Below are 15548 nucleotides of genomic sequence, written 5' to 3'. Positions count from 1 at the left end.
GCTTTATGCTTGGACAAGACTCAGTGCTGCCATAGCTTTAACCACCACCTTTCTTTTGCTTCTTTTTAGTCCCTGAAACCTGGTTAAGGACAATCGCTTCTTATTTTCTGATAAGCACCCATTTGCCATGTTTTATTCTTGGACACCCTGAAAAGTTTGTTTCGAGCGTGCTGGCATGGAAAATAAGCACCTCAGCACCTGCAGCCTCGACCTGCGATGAGCTGCCCATGCCAATTGACAGCTTTAAGCACCACTGCCTTTTGCATGACCACCTAATTTGGCAACTGCAACACTCTGGCTTGCCCTGTTTGCTATTTCATGCTCTCAAGTTACATCCTTCTGCAAAGACTCTATCGGTGAAGCAGTCCCCTAAAATCAGATTGTTGGTCGCATTATGACCGAGCTGTTTCTTCAATCCTTGAGTGTCCGTCTTGCCTTCCGAGCCAGAAAGCAAGGGGGCTTGGAGTTTCACCACGGACTCATCCCAATAGTTGCGTCTGCCCGAAGGGGGCCTTCTTTCGTTCTAGCACCTCTATATGAGATTTTTCGTTGTAGATTTAGCTGTTAACTGTGAAGTTTGATTGTTAAAATCCTTGAAAATACATACAACGCCTTCTTTCTTTCTTTTTGCTTGCTTTGCATTAGAGAATAAAGAGAAGGTTGTCCCCATGCTTCTCTTCTTTCTCCCTTTTTTTTTTTTTTTTTTTTTTTTCAGGGCGTCTAGGTTAAAGAAAAAGTATAGGAACTTTCTTCTTCCATGGCCATGGAAAATGAGAGCAACACCAATTACAACTTTCTTTGAAGTGAGAGAAAAAAAACCTTTCACCTGTTATAACTTGAACAAAACAAAAAATAAAATGCGTGGTGCCACTGCCACAAAACTAACAAAATTTTTCCAAATTAGCATCCTCTCATTCGGGCACCTTTGAGTTAGGAACACCCACCCATAATCACCACCAAGTGACATCAAATGTTTACTGCCGATCACTCAATTTGCTGACTTGACTAGTCGCTATCTTCATCATCTCCAGCATCTTCCTCATTGTTCTGATTCGTTTCCTGCCTTTGCTCACTTGCAGTTCCTGTATAAATGAACATTAAGATGTGAATCTAATAATCCAGTGTTTTCAAAAGGGGATGACTGGAGCAAAGAACGGCACAGAGGACAAATGGTATGTTTGAGAATGTAGTAGCGATTGCAGTTCAAAATGCTTTTCGTTTAGAAATGCATCAAAATAATGTTTTTTTTATTTTTTTAAAATCATTTTTAACATTAACACTTCAAAACGATCTAAAAACATAAAAAAATTAATTTTAAGCAAAAAAAAATTCAATTTTTGGGGGAACGTGTTTTGAACCGCATTCCCAAACAGGCTGTAATATAATTCAAAGAAACCTGCGCCTAACAGCCCCTTGGGTCTACGCAGGGATTTGTTCTATTTTAATTGTCTGCTGCATGCGGGAATGACTAACATGTCTCAGTTCTGGGGATTATACGATGCTAAAAGAGCTCCAGGCACTTTGGTAGCCAAATACATACACACAGACACACACAAACACACGGTGGGGGATCAAGAACTAGGTGTGAGAAACAACTAAAGATGTAATGTCATGAAAAGGCAATTACCACACTGTTTGGATCATGCATATTCCATGAAGAAAATCAAGGTCGCAATCTATACAATAAACATACCATATTCACTGAAGATGACATCACCAGAACATAATCCTTCCTCAATCTTAACAAGTTGAAGAACCATTCTGGGTCCAATCTCCTGGAGCTTCACAGCGCTTTTTGTAGAAGCTTTATTAACTCTACCAAGATCATTAGCCAAAGTTACTGTCGCCGCTTCATCATCTCCTTCACTTTCTGATCCATAACCAGCCCTTCACAGATCACACAAGACCACAGCTAATAATAACTATAACATATTATAAAACTGAGTTTCATATCCGATTTTCCATGCTTGTTTCTCTTTTTATTCAATTTGATGATGAGTTTATGGCATGGATAAGCTTAGACTGGGGTAGGCTGGGTCATTATTTAGCACAAATAAAGCCTAATGCCATAAGAATGTTTTTCCCTCAAAATCAGTCTTACAGTGGTGGAATAAATTGACATGTTCCATCAACTTAATTCAACCACCAAAGGTTTGGTCAGTATATAACCAAACCATTAATTCTTTTCTTTATCCTCTTCTGTAATTTCTAATAGGATGTCATAACTTTTGAAATCCTTGTGCTTCCATTTAAGAAATGCTAGCAATGATAACATGAACTACTACTAAAGAAAGGAAACATGTAACTAGCTATCCTATAATGCACATTGTCTTCATTATTTAGCGAACACACTTTCTTAGCAGATTCAAATGCCGACTCCAGGTAAGTTCTCTATAAATATCATAATTGACCTAGAATTGGAAACCAGAAAGCCACACGGAATACTGATATTGATGAACGAAATAAAATGTAATTACTTTAGCCTAACTATGAAAGTCCACACACAATCATAGCAACGAATAAATTTGCTTTGCACATTCAAAACATGACAAATTAATGGAACAAACTCTTATTTTTCACATGTTAACTTATTATGTTTGATGTCAAAAATAAAAACATAAATAAGTAAACATTCTTACTTAGTGACAAAGTCGCTCACATCTTGGAGATTTCTAAGATCAGGAACTTGGCGGTTCTGCACAAACTTTCTGAGTCTACGGGAGACACCTACAGGCTGGAGTTTGATGGAATAATGCCGGAAATCAATAAGTTTTGTGTCTTTGTTGTAATTAAGTAACACTATTCTCTGGCAAGAAGAAAGTTTGACCTGAAATATCCCACAAGAGTGTATTAGGAGGGGAAACAGTCTTGGCTGATTCTAAAATTTAAATAGAATTGCTTAAGCACTTACAGTATTAATATCAATGGCTGGAAAGATTTTCTGAAACATTACAGTTGTGAGTTTTAAATGTTGTTCTCCAGACCCAAAACCAGAAAGAACAATCTGTCAAAACGACATAAATCAATATTTGAAGTACAAGTCAAAGAGGTGTAAATTGAGAATTCAATCACCCATTTAAAACAAGTCCATAATATGTTTTAGACTCAAGTGTGAAAAAGTGGACAGAGGGGGGCTGCAGCCACAATCATAGAGTTGCAACAATGAGATGTGCTGCATTGAAATCTTATCAGTATCTCATTTAGTTAAGATTCAAAACCAGTAATATTTTATAGAAATGAAGAATAGAACAGCATATGGAGTCTAGAAGAAAAATCAAGCAGATGGCCTTCAATTTTCATTAGGAGTCATGTAGTATACATCTGTCAAAAGATAACAGTGCCCAGAAAATCCCACACTCTAGGACGCAATTCTTAAGGCTTGATTGAAACTCAACACACCTGGCTACCAGCCATGCAAAATGCTGGTGATATCCAGTAAACAAGACATGAATCAAAATAAACAATCAGTTCCAAAAGTGAAATGAATGACTGCTTGCATGTGTCTTGAGAGAGAAAAATTACCAAAGGGGCATTTTTGAAAAGATCCTGCGGACATCTAGGGTGCAATTGAGATTGAGCAACATCAGCTGCCAATGAATACTCATGTATCTTAAACGTAAGAGTTGGGCCTTGTGGGGTCCTTGCAACCCTCAAATATGGTGCAGTTTCAGTTTTTGACAATATAAGGAAATGAGAAACACCCATAGGCCCAGCAACATTCAAGAAGTCTTTGAGATTATTCCGTTTCTTCTCCTGAAACCAAAATGCAAAATGTTAGAAACAAATCAGTGTATTCAACAATTAAAATAAAACCACGTGAGAATTAAACGCTCTCATATAAGAAAAAAAAGAGTCAAAGAGAAGCTGCTAGGAGAGACCAATTCGGCACTTATTTCTCAATACAAACAATTGATGTACATAGAAAAGGAGCTTGAAGAGGAGAAGGAAAAAAAAAACTTTCACCTTAAGCTTGAGAGCAGTGTAGGGAAGCATCAACTTCCTCAAGTCCATCTGAAGTTGCCTGAGAGAGCCAGGCAACTTTCCTCTCGCAAAAACAAAGCTCTTAGGTATCTTATCACCAGTGATATGATCCACATTGGCCTGCTTCTTTTTCACTATTGGCTTCACAAACATCTTCCTCTTTTTCTATATTAATTCCAACAGCAAAAATAATAACCATGGACCCATTAGGCAAAAGAAGACATGAGCACGGAAAAGAGAAAATTGAAACTCGATTCAGTTTTGAATTCCTCGGTATCATTAACTTACATTTGGTATACGAGCCATTGCTTTATCAGACACTGACAATCTGAATTTCAATCAAAGCTTCAAATCTTCCTAAGGAAGCTACAGCACCTTGAATGAAAGGATAATAAGGTAAGAATAACTATAAAAAAGATAATAGAACGATTATAGCAACAAACCCTAGGGTTTTTTAATTAAAAAAAAACAATAATTCAAATTGAATAAGACAGATTGAGGAGCTATATGAATTTTGGCTAATTTGACTTCAAAATCAGTAAAATTGAAAGTCGATGGAGTAATAGGCAACATGTATTTTCTACTCCTAATAGAAGCTTGTCTTTCTTACACAAACTCCAAACCCCAGACAGCAAATATTAGCCTGAACAAAAGTAACTGATGAAGAAAGGTTAAGAATAAGAGAGAGATTAACCTGTTGAAATCGATCTTATAGCTCTACTGCTTGGATTTCTACGGACAGTGAGAGACTTAGGAAGGAGGACTTCAAAGGAGTAAGAGTGGCGAGACAGGCGCTGATGGCGGCAGAGAGCCAAAAATCATTAAACCCACGCTAAAACCGAGTTTGCCTCTTTTTTTTTTTTTTTCCTTTCTTTTTTAAATAACGAGTTGGCTTTTAAAAAAAAAAAAAAAAACAGAAGAAGAAGAACGAATTGAAAGGACCTATCTAATTTAAGTTTTTTAACGTGCAAACAGAAGCAAAAGGTCGAGTTTGCTCAGCATGCAATCCCTGGTAGATTTCATTGTGGTCCCTCAAGTTTGAATAAATTTAATATTTCCTTTTCTATTATTATTTTTGCACTTGGAAAAATTGAATCCGAAAAAATGTTGAAAATTAAATCAGCGTTTGCTAACAGTACTTGTGCTTTTTTCAAAATAAATAAGGTTAGGCAGGCGTGCCTCACCTTCTACAGGTGTGCTAGGTCTGGTGTTTTTCTATATTGTTTTTTGATACTTTGAAGAAATTTATTAGATTTATTTATTTTTTAATTTTGATAAAGTTATTAAATATACTTATAAATTTTTATTTGAATTTTATTATTTCTTCAGTTATTATTACATGAACACTAATAATAAATTATTTATGAAAATTCTATTCAGTTTGTTTTTTTTTAATTTTTTAAATAAATCTTCAACATGGTTTTATTATATTTATGATTTTTTAAATTTTCACTCTAAGATATTATCTTGATATTTTTTATTAATTTTTTGTAATAATTATAAAATATTTTGTCAATGGAAACAATAATTTAAGTTAAAAACCTTGTATTCACCAAGATAAACAATAGATATATTAATAACAAAAATTATTTTAATGAAAATTTAATATCATCACCAAAACAATCCAGGGTTAGAATGCCACTGGCCACCAAAATCATATTTTTACCCTACGTCGATAGATAGGAAGGCCAAGAAAAGAGACTGGTTCCTTTATTGCTTGCATTCCGAAAGATGATCAATTATGGCTATGCATGATGGCTATCTTTGCATCTTCACCGTCTGCTTTCTTTGAAGCTGCTCTTAATTTGCGCTGCTCCTCCTTGTAAATTCGATTTCTTCTTTGAAACTGCAATAAAATTCAAATCAACCATGGTTGGAGTCAATATGCGCAGCAAAAATAAGACCCGCGTGAAAGCATCCACAAGACATGAATCAAAGGATAGAGGCTGAGACACAGCATAACATGAGACATAGAGAATAAAACAAGGCCATTAAAACCAATCCCATGTAACTGTTAGGCTGAACACCAATTACACGACCATTCTGCAATTTATAGAGGCATTCAGAAAGAAGTCACTAAAAATTGCAACTCAAGGATTCTAAAAAAGGAGAAAAAAAAAGCAACCATATGGGTTTGTTAAAATCACAATCCCTCAGCACAATTCAAGACATTGCATACAAAGATCCAATCATTTTCCACCCAGTTCATTGATAAAAATGAAATTTTTTTACTACAGCATACTTATTTCCAGCTTTGAAGTTATTCCAAAGCCTTCTTTCATATGAATTCTGGGATGTGCTAATACTGCATCTTAGACACTAGTTATCTTTCACCTTCACTGGTTGTGCAATTTATTAGTGGTCCACAAATACCTGACTGATCCCAAGCATGAATCCTAACTTAGATAAGTAAGACGTTCATATTTCAGAAGTCACACATCTGTCAATAAACAATAAAAAAATCATGCAATTGAGGTAAAAAAAAAATGAAGCTTTTGCTCAAAGTAGGGGAAAAACTATCGGACATAGTTAGTTGAATGCCTAAGCAAGATGAGATCAACTTAAGCCTGAAGTTAATTTAAAGTCAAGAGATACCAAAGTATGACCACCAATGATGTGCCCGATAAAACTCCGTTCTGAGAGATAAATGTACGGAATATGCTTGTTGGGGTTTGCTTGTCAGCTGAAACTCCTGTTATTGTGAAAACAATAAAAAAATGTTCACTGGGGTTTGCTGGTCATTATAGAAATCTAGTGCTCCAAAAGGAAAAGGTTATATGAAAACGAGGAGCTATTGCCCAAATGTTTTCAGTAAAAATTCTCATGAGCATGCCATGGAAAAGCATTAGTTTCAAATGATATTTTATTCAATTATCAAACTTTTTTTGTACAAGTAATGGTCTCTCCAAGTTCAATTTGTGACATAAAGTACTTGCAGATGGCGTGATATAAATTAGAAATAAAACAGCGTCCAAAGAATACACTTAATGAAAATAAACCAAATAACAAACAAGTCTAAGGCCCAGCCCAACGAGCTCACGACCTCACCCCTGTTCTTAAGTTGCTATTCCTAAAAGTAAAAACAAAGATATGGCAATTCCAGAAATGTTGTGAGTTCTGTCTTCTAATTGTGCATTCGGTAGTGTGATGGCTTTTAAGCCACCAAAGTAATAGTGCATTGGTGCCACCAGTTGGAGTAAAGAATAGGTACCTCTTACTGTAGTTGTTTAAGCCACCACACTACCAAACACATACAAAGTTTCATGTCTTCAATAATTTGTGGATGGTTGGTTGATGGAGGCATATAGCTACTCATGGCTGTCGAAATGTTCATGATGTGCACCTACATGACACTTATCTCATGCATTTCAATTGTGTAACCTATGTTAAATAACCAACCTGTTAGAAAATAATATAAATCATACAGCTTAAGCTACTGGGTTGAGATGGTTCTCTAATGATATCAGAGTCTTGATAACCAAGCGGTCACAAGTTCGAATCTCATCACCCCCATTTATTTGATAAAAATTAAGTACAAGGTAATGTGAGCTTGTGCAAGTTTCAAGCCCAAAGGGCTACTCATGGCTGTCGAAATGTTCATGATGTGCACCTACATGACACTTATCTCATGCATTTCAATTGTGTAACCTATGTTAAATAACCAACCTGTTAGAAAATAATATAAATCATACAGCTTAAGCTACTGGGTTGAGATGGTTCTCTAATGATATCAGAGTCTTGATAACCAAGCGGTCACAAGTTCGAATCTCATCACCCCCATTTATTTGATAAAAATTAAGTACAAGGTAATGTGAGCTTGTGCAAGTTTCAAGCCCAAAGGGCTACTCATGGCTGTCGAAATGTTCATGATGTGCACCTACATGACACTTATCTCATGCATTTCAATTGTGTAACCTATGTTAAATAACCAACCTGTTAGAAAATAATATAAATCATACAGCTTAAGCTACTGGGTTGAGATGGTTCTCTAATGATATCAGAGTCTTGATAACCAAGCGGTCACAAGTTCGAATCTCATCACCCCCATTTATTTGATAAAAATTAAGTACAAGGTAATGTGAGCTTGTGCAAGTTTCAAGCCCAAAGGGCTACTCATGGCTGTCGAAATGTTCATGATGTGCACCTACATGACACTTATCTCATGCATTTCAATTGTGTAACCTATGTTAAATAACCAACCTGTTAGAAAATAATATAAATCATACAGCTTAAGCTACTGGGTTGAGATGGTTCTCTAATGATATCAGAGTCTTGATAACCAAGCGGTCACAAGTTCGAATCTCATCACCCCCATTTATTTGATAAAAATTAAGTACAAGGTAATGTGAGCTTGTGCAAGTTTCAAGCCCAAAGGGCTACTCATGGCTGTCGAAATGTTCATGATGTGCACCTACATGACACTTATCTCATGCATTTCAATTGTGTAACCTATGTTAAATAACCAACCTGTTAGAAAATAATATAAATCATACAGCTTAAGCTACTGGGTTGAGATGGTTCTCTAATGATATCAGAGTCTTGATAACCAAGCGGTCACAAGTTCGAATCTCATCACCCCCATTTATTTGATAAAAATTAAGTACAAGGTAATGTGAGCTTGTGCAAGTTTCAAGCCCAAAGGGCTTTCACTTGAGGAAGTGTGTTAGAGAATAATATAAATCATATCTTGGAACCTCACCTAATAACTTAAGCTTTTGGGTTGAATTGGTTCTCTGACATGGTATCAGAGCCTTGATAACCAAGCGGTCACAAGTTTGAATCTCACCATCTTCATTTATGTGATAAAAATTAAGCATAAGGTCGTATGAACATATGCAAGTTTCAAGCTCAAAGGGCTTTTACTTGAAGGGGTGTGTTAGAGAATAATATAAATCATATCTTAGAACCTCACTTAATAGCTTAAGATTTTGGGTTGAATTGGTTCTCTAACATGGTATCAGAGCCTTGGTAACTAAGCGGTCATAAGTTCGAATCTCACCATCCACATTTATGTGATTAAAATTAAGCACAAGGTCGTATGAACATGTACAAGTTTCAAGCCTAAAAGGCTTTCACTTGAGGGAGTGTATTAGAGAATAATATAAATAATATCTTGGGACCTCACCTAACAGCTTAAGCTATTAGGTTGAGATGATTATTTGACACAACCTCTCATATTTTATTCTAAACACCTGACAACCTAGAAAGCAACGGATGCTACTCTATTTTGCAAGTTTAGGCAAGTAGCATTTCATAAAAGCAACACTGCCAATCTCACCTAAAATGCCAACTAAGAAGCAACATTTTTCTGGAATAGCTCAATACCTACTTAGAATATATTTTTGAGATATGCCAAGAGTTGACGGGAAATATTTTTTCTACATCATTCCCAGACAAATTAAACCATTTAGCATCCATAAGAAATACTCTAGCATTCTCCCTTAGCTTGGCTTGCTTCTTTCTTCCTTGCCTTGGACATTGGTAAATCCATCCCACCTCGAGTTACAGGCTAATCAGTAAGGCTATTTTTGCCCATTCATTCCTTAAGGTTACCAGGTCAGCCCTCAGGTCCAACCCCTGCCCTTGTTTCCATTGCAGAGAAGGGCTTTTGTCAAGCCAAGAGTTTAGAAGTTTTTTTGGGCGAGAGAATCATTAGGCAGTTCGGACCATAGTTTTAAAACCCGACCCGGTCATCGACCCGATCCAGTGATCGGGTCACGGGTCAGATGGGTTGACCAAAAAAACCACATATATAAAACACCTAACTAGTTACAAATTTACAATGCAACACTTACATAAACCAAATTTAAATTTTAAACCAACAACATAAATTTAATTCAATATCCAAAACACAAACCAAATATAAATTCTAAAATATTTTAAACAAAACATCCAACAACATAAATTAAATTCTAAAATATTTTAAACAAAACATCCAACAACATAAATTCTAAATCAACAACACATTCACTTTTGTTGAATGAACACATTAAGTTCTTCTGTGTCTATGGCAGCAAAATTTGGATCAAATGTCGATGGAAATGAGCCAATCTTGTCAACACCTAATAAATCATCAGCATGCTCTTTTGAAACTTCATCATCACAATCATCTTCAATCTCATTAACATTTATGACATCTACATTTCAAACATAATTAACAAATAAATATTATGTGTTAAACAATACTTTATTTTAAATAATATTTATCACTAAATAATCAATCATTAATTACCATCATCTAAAGTATCTTGTATGGTCATAGTTGATAGAGCTTGGTGAAAACTCTCTACTTCTTCCGTTGTCAAGATTGATGGGTCATCTTCGACTACCCAATTTTCAATGTCAAAAATTGTCTCAACATTAATTGGATCATAATTTCTTCCTTTCCAATAATTCCTATATATTAAAAGTGAAGGTAAACACAATATAAGTATTAATAATGCTACTAAACAAGATAAAATAATATTTAAGGAATTAGAGAAAAGAAAAATACTTTTGCTTCAATCTTCGATTGCAGTGGACGTAAACAAGGTCATTAAGCCTTTAGTGCTCCAATCTATTTCTCTTCTTGGAATGAATATGTTCAAACATACTCCAATTTCTCTCACATCCCGAAGAACTACAAGTTTGACTTAACACTCGTATAGCCAATTGTTGTAGATTTGGAGCGTTGGTTCCATATGTCATCCACCATTCATCTATACAAAAAAAAATAAGTAATGTAAAACTATGTCAATTGTGAAAGACTATGTCAAATAATATTTTTAAATATAAAAATTATATACCTGGAGGCATACGGGTGCGATTATTTATTGCAGACGCTCGGCCAAAGTCATGTTCAACATTCCTAAAAAACTTCATCTCACTTGTAATCTTACTTTGCAATGGTAGATTTCCATGTGCATACTTCTCAAGAACATCTAGAAGTCCAGAAATGGTGCTCATATGTTTATCCATTATATTTGCATCATATTGAAATCGAGGATTCAACCAAAATGCCGCTGCAAAAAGATTTCTATAAAATTGTCCATCCCACCGATTATTGATAATGTCTATGAAAGGTTTCACTCTAGGCTTTCTCTTTTGAAATCTCCTCATCATTTCTTCTTTTGCATGATGAATAGCATCATACAAATATCCCATCGAAGGTCTATCATCACCATCAACCAATCGTAGAACTCGAACTAAAGGTTCACTCATCCGCACAATTATTACACATTCTTCCCAAAACAAAGAGTCTAGCACACTGTCAACAAACTTTTTTCCTTTGATATCTTTAGCATAAGCAGATGAGACTCATTCCCTAGATGTCACCATAGCTCTCAACTCATCTTTATGAGCTAAAATGCTTTGCAATGCAATGAAATTGGTGGCAAAACGAGTAGGAGCTGGACGAAGTATTTCTTTTCCTCCAGTGAACTTCCTTATCAAATACAATGGATAACAATGATTATAAATGTACTTTGTGATACCAGAAGCATGCTCAACAACACAACAAACTGACTGCAATTTACCAATGTCCTGGAGTATGAGGTTGATGCAATGAGCAGCACAAGGAGACCACAATATTAAAGGAAATTCTTCCATCAATAACCTGCCAGCAGCAACATAATTTGCAGCATTATCAGTCACCATATGCACAATGTTTTCTACCCCAACATATAAAACAACTGATACAACAATCTAGCAGTATTTGAGACATCTGATACATCCACGATTTTCAAAAAAACTGTTCCTTTAGGACAATATACTAAGAAGTTAATTAAAGTCCTCCTCTTCTGATCAGTGCATCCATCAGCCATTAATGTGCAACCAGTCTTCTTCCAAATCTCTCGATAACTCTCAATATAAATCTTCACTTCATCAACCGCTTTTGCCAAGTAATAACCACGGATAACATGCAAGTTTGGTCCTTTATAACCAGGACCCATGGCTGTTACAGCATCTATGGCATGCTGATAATACACAGAGTTAACAACATTAAATGGCACACATGCATCAAACATCCACTTCGCTAAAGCAAGATCACATCGTTCAACTGCTTCTTTCCTTTGCCAACAATTCTAAAGAGACTTTTGAGCACCAGGAGTTGTTCTCGGCATGAAATATGTCCCTAATGTTGCAGATTTCTTCTGCTTTCCATAACTTGTAGTTGATTGTTTTACAGTGCTGGTGCTTTGAATCTTTTTCTTTTTTGCAACCTTCGGTGGTAACATATGTTTTTTAGTATTGACATCCTCATCATCCTTCTCCTCCTCATCATCATCACCATCATCTTCTAATTGCCTAATCATCATCTCTTCATGCTCTCTTTGTTGTGCATTAAATGGATTGAAATCTGCTTGCATTTCTCTAACTCTTTTTTTTTTGTTTCAACATTTCCTTTAAGGTTCAAAAGCATTTGATGTCGAACATCAGGAGGACATTTGCGACATTGTTCAACTTCTCCTTTAGCTCCAGCTAAGTGTTGCTTAAATCGATTAATGCCACCACCCGCAAATACTTTAGCACAATATAAACATACTAATTTAGTTTTTTTACATCCAACACTAAGTTCAGGAGCTTCTCTACAATGACCCCATGCCAAATCTGTTCTTCCTCTACTACCACTTGACATGGAAATTGAAGGTTGAGATGATTGGGCCGTTGAAGGATCACTACTTGGAGTACTACCATCATGTGAAGACATTTTAAGGACCTGGCATAATTTATAAGATATCATTGGAAAATTCTTTCAACGAGATTACTAATTACTATCATAATTAAAGTTTCAATTCATTTCTATAACAAAATTCTGATTTCATGCTACTGCACACAATACTTCATCCTGTCTTATCTTAGAACTCAACAAGTTCAATTCAACAATAACTAATAACTAATTCTCACAAATTCAGTTAAACGGCCAACCATTATATCAACATCACAGAAAACTGAAATGGCCAACACCATTCATAAAATCAATATATCAACATCACGGAAGCAGAAGCAGAAGCAGAAGCTGAAGCAAACGAACAGTCAACCAATATCAACTTAAGCAAAAGTAAACGAACAGGGACAACAAAAAATTAACAACAATATTCACAGCTACAAAAATTAAAGAACGAAATATTCACATTTCAGTTTTAACAATCCAGTACTGTCGAAAAAACAAAATAATAATCTAAAACAAAAATGGAAAGAAACTAAGATAGAACCACTAACTATAAAGATAAAGGAGGTGACTGTAAAGGTCTCCGACCGAGGCTTTGAAATCGCAGAAAAATAAAAGAACAGAGAAAACGAGATACATACCTGTGGGAAGAATCGTTGGGTCAATCGATGGGAAGAATTGATGGGTCAACAGAGGGAAGAACCGATGCCACTGTTATACTCTCCTGCAAGTTCAACCGAGAGGGAAGAAGATGAAACAGAGGATAGCGAAAGGCGAAAGAAGAAAGAAACCAGTAAAAACTCATCTAACCTTATGCTCAGAATTGAAACGGCAATCAAGGATTCAAGAGTCTTCTGCTCATCTGCTCTTCTTCGCGACTGAGAGTGAAATGGGTTTGAAAATTTCTTGAAATTAATTAGGTCTTCTTCTCACTTCTGCAGTTCGGTGCTCTATAAATTGCAATGCTTTCGTCCCTCTGCTGTTGTCGTTTTGGCTTTTTAATTGTAAAGGCCAAAACAACGTCGTTTCGGGCATGAGGATATAAAAAAAAATATACCCGGGTCTCAGCCGGGTTTGGCCGGGCCGGCCGGTTCCCGGGTCGACCCTCTGGGTCGACCGGGTCTGACCGGGCCAATTCCCAACCTGTTTTTTGCTTGGACCCGGCCCGGCCACAGACCCGGGTCGCCCGGGTCCCGGGTCGACCCGCCGGGCCGGGCCGGGTCTTAAAACATTGGTTCGGACTCAATCAAACTGTCCCTGCCTCCTGCTTCGGCAGAGATGAGTGAGAAGAGTATGGAGTCAGAATCGATGATCGAAAGAGTTGTATTAAGCAAATGGCCTGATTCTGCAGTTGACTAATCTGATTTACAGATCCTTCCTAAACCTCACTTCAACTTGCTTTTTTCTTTTTCATGATCTGCTAATAATAATGTCTATCATTATCAATAAATAGAGCGAGTTTTGGCCTCATGATGGTTTTAGTCAAAGTGACAAATCCAAGAAACCAAAACGAAACTAAGCGGATTTTAGTGGCTAGTAAAGCAAGCCTTTCATCTAACAAAGGAGCTCCAATGGAGGAAATGCTTCATCAACAAGCTTGCCAGTTTGATTAACTGAAACTGATTAGATCATTTACTAGTAAGGCAACTAGAGGACCAAATATCCAACATGCCTCTATGCACCAGCAGTCAGCACAAATAGTAATCAACTAATAGGAAAAACAGTGTGGCAGCAAGGGTGCACCAAAGGAGAATGAACCTCGCCAACACTTTTAACACGCCAAGGCTTGAACACAAATTACAAGATAGCCATTAGACAAGTCTAGTTGCAATGCTACTAAAGTGAGTAACTAAGAAGAGAAGTCTTATAAATCAATGCCTCCCTTCATTGGACCATCACATAGGTATACATGAAGCTAATTTTTGGACCAAAAGGCATAAATATTTGAAATATGGAGAAGTATAGATCCTACCAAAACAGTAAAAATACCAAAAACGGATAAAAAAAATAAAGAGTGGCCTAAACAAGCAAAGATGTTGCCAAAGTGTAGCATGCATAGCTATGGGGGAAGTCTAAAATAAAAAGAAAATATCAGATGCATTATCAATCAGATTGTTTCCTTTGACTCAATGAAACTAGGGTTTTCAAATTGAACCAAAAACACATGATCCAGTAAGCTCTAAGAGAGCATATCAGAAAGTAATCAAGAAAAAATATAGCATTCCGAGAAAAAAATCACAGTAAAATGATGAGAGCTTATAAATCCTCATACAGCAAGAAGCAGAAGGAGATTTTGAAAACCCACAAATGAATTAAGATTTTGACAAAAACCCAACAATGAGCAGGTCTCAAATGAATGTAATTTACATACAAAACATAATTCTACGGATTCAATAGAGAAATAAGAGAGAGAGACACCTCTTTAGAGTGGTGGAGGCACTCGAGGTAATCTTCACGGAGGAAAGCGCAGTCCTTAGGCTCTCTGCATTGAGACATACACTCGCTGAAATCAATCCAGAAATCGTAGCATCTGCCTTTGTTTCCTGTAATTCCCCACCCTGATGCCATTTCTTCCTAAGCTCCGCCCCACTCTACTCGATTAAGTATTTCACTGTTCATCCGTACAAAATTTTATATTTTTAATTTGATTCTCAATATTTGTTTTCGATGATTTAGTCCAGAACAATTAATTTTAATTTCTTATAAAAATATAAAATTAAAAAAAAGGATTGAAATAAAAAGAGCTTCAAACATGAAAGATATGCCAAAAAGATACATTTTAGTTCTTGAATTTTAAAAATCACATAAATTATATAATTTCAATTCTTAATATTTTTCCAATTCAATCTTGGTACAAAAAATTATTTTTATTATTTTTGAGTTTCAAATTAAGAGAGGAGAGAGAAATGTCATCAAA

The 15548-nt window shown here is 36.0% G+C and overlaps 2 protein-coding genes across 5 annotated transcripts; both read right to left on the bottom strand.

Annotated features, from left to right (window-relative positions):
- Nucleotides 1-771: 771 nt before the first annotated feature.
- LOC7478840 (peter Pan-like protein) lies at nt 772-4873 on the bottom strand. 2 transcript variants are annotated; one of them, XM_024595325.2, is made up of 8 exons: nt 4676-4873; nt 4270-4356; nt 3964-4146; nt 3523-3753; nt 2912-3004; nt 2640-2827; nt 1694-1887; nt 772-1082 (listed from the first exon to the last, which is right to left on the bottom strand). In XM_024595325.2, the coding sequence occupies exons 2-8, from the start codon at nt 4285-4287 to the stop codon at nt 1006-1008; spliced, it is 984 nt and encodes a 327-aa protein (XP_024451093.2). In that variant the 5' UTR covers nt 4288-4356; nt 4676-4873; the 3' UTR covers nt 772-1005. The 2 variants fall into 2 exon arrangements, with proteins under 2 accessions (XP_024451093.2, XP_002302711.4); XM_002302675.4 differs by having other exon boundaries at nt 4270-4347; nt 4676-4855.
- Nucleotides 4874-5552: 679 nt separating this feature from the next.
- Nucleotides 5553-15344, bottom strand: LOC7487782 (NADH dehydrogenase [ubiquinone] iron-sulfur protein 5-B). 3 transcript variants are annotated; one of them, XM_024595328.2, is made up of 3 exons: nt 15050-15341; nt 6577-6673; nt 5553-5827 (listed from the first exon to the last, which is right to left on the bottom strand). In XM_024595328.2, the coding sequence occupies exons 1-3, from the start codon at nt 15197-15199 to the stop codon at nt 5754-5756; spliced, it is 321 nt and encodes a 106-aa protein (XP_024451096.1). In that variant the 5' UTR covers nt 15200-15341; the 3' UTR covers nt 5553-5753. The 3 variants fall into 3 exon arrangements, with proteins under 3 accessions (XP_024451096.1, XP_002302712.1, XP_024451097.1); XM_024595329.2 differs by lacking the exon at nt 5553-5827 and adding an exon at nt 5835-6421 and having other exon boundaries at nt 15050-15344; XM_002302676.4 differs by lacking the exon at nt 6577-6673 and having other exon boundaries at nt 15050-15322.
- Nucleotides 15345-15548: the final 204 nt, after the last annotated feature.

Source organism: Populus trichocarpa, chromosome 2 (genome assembly GCF_000002775.5).
Source record: "Populus trichocarpa isolate Nisqually-1 chromosome 2, P.trichocarpa_v4.1, whole genome shotgun sequence".
Lineage (NCBI taxonomy): Eukaryota > Viridiplantae > Streptophyta > Magnoliopsida > Malpighiales > Salicaceae > Populus > Populus trichocarpa.
This window is presented reverse-complemented; position numbering and strand designations above follow the sequence as displayed.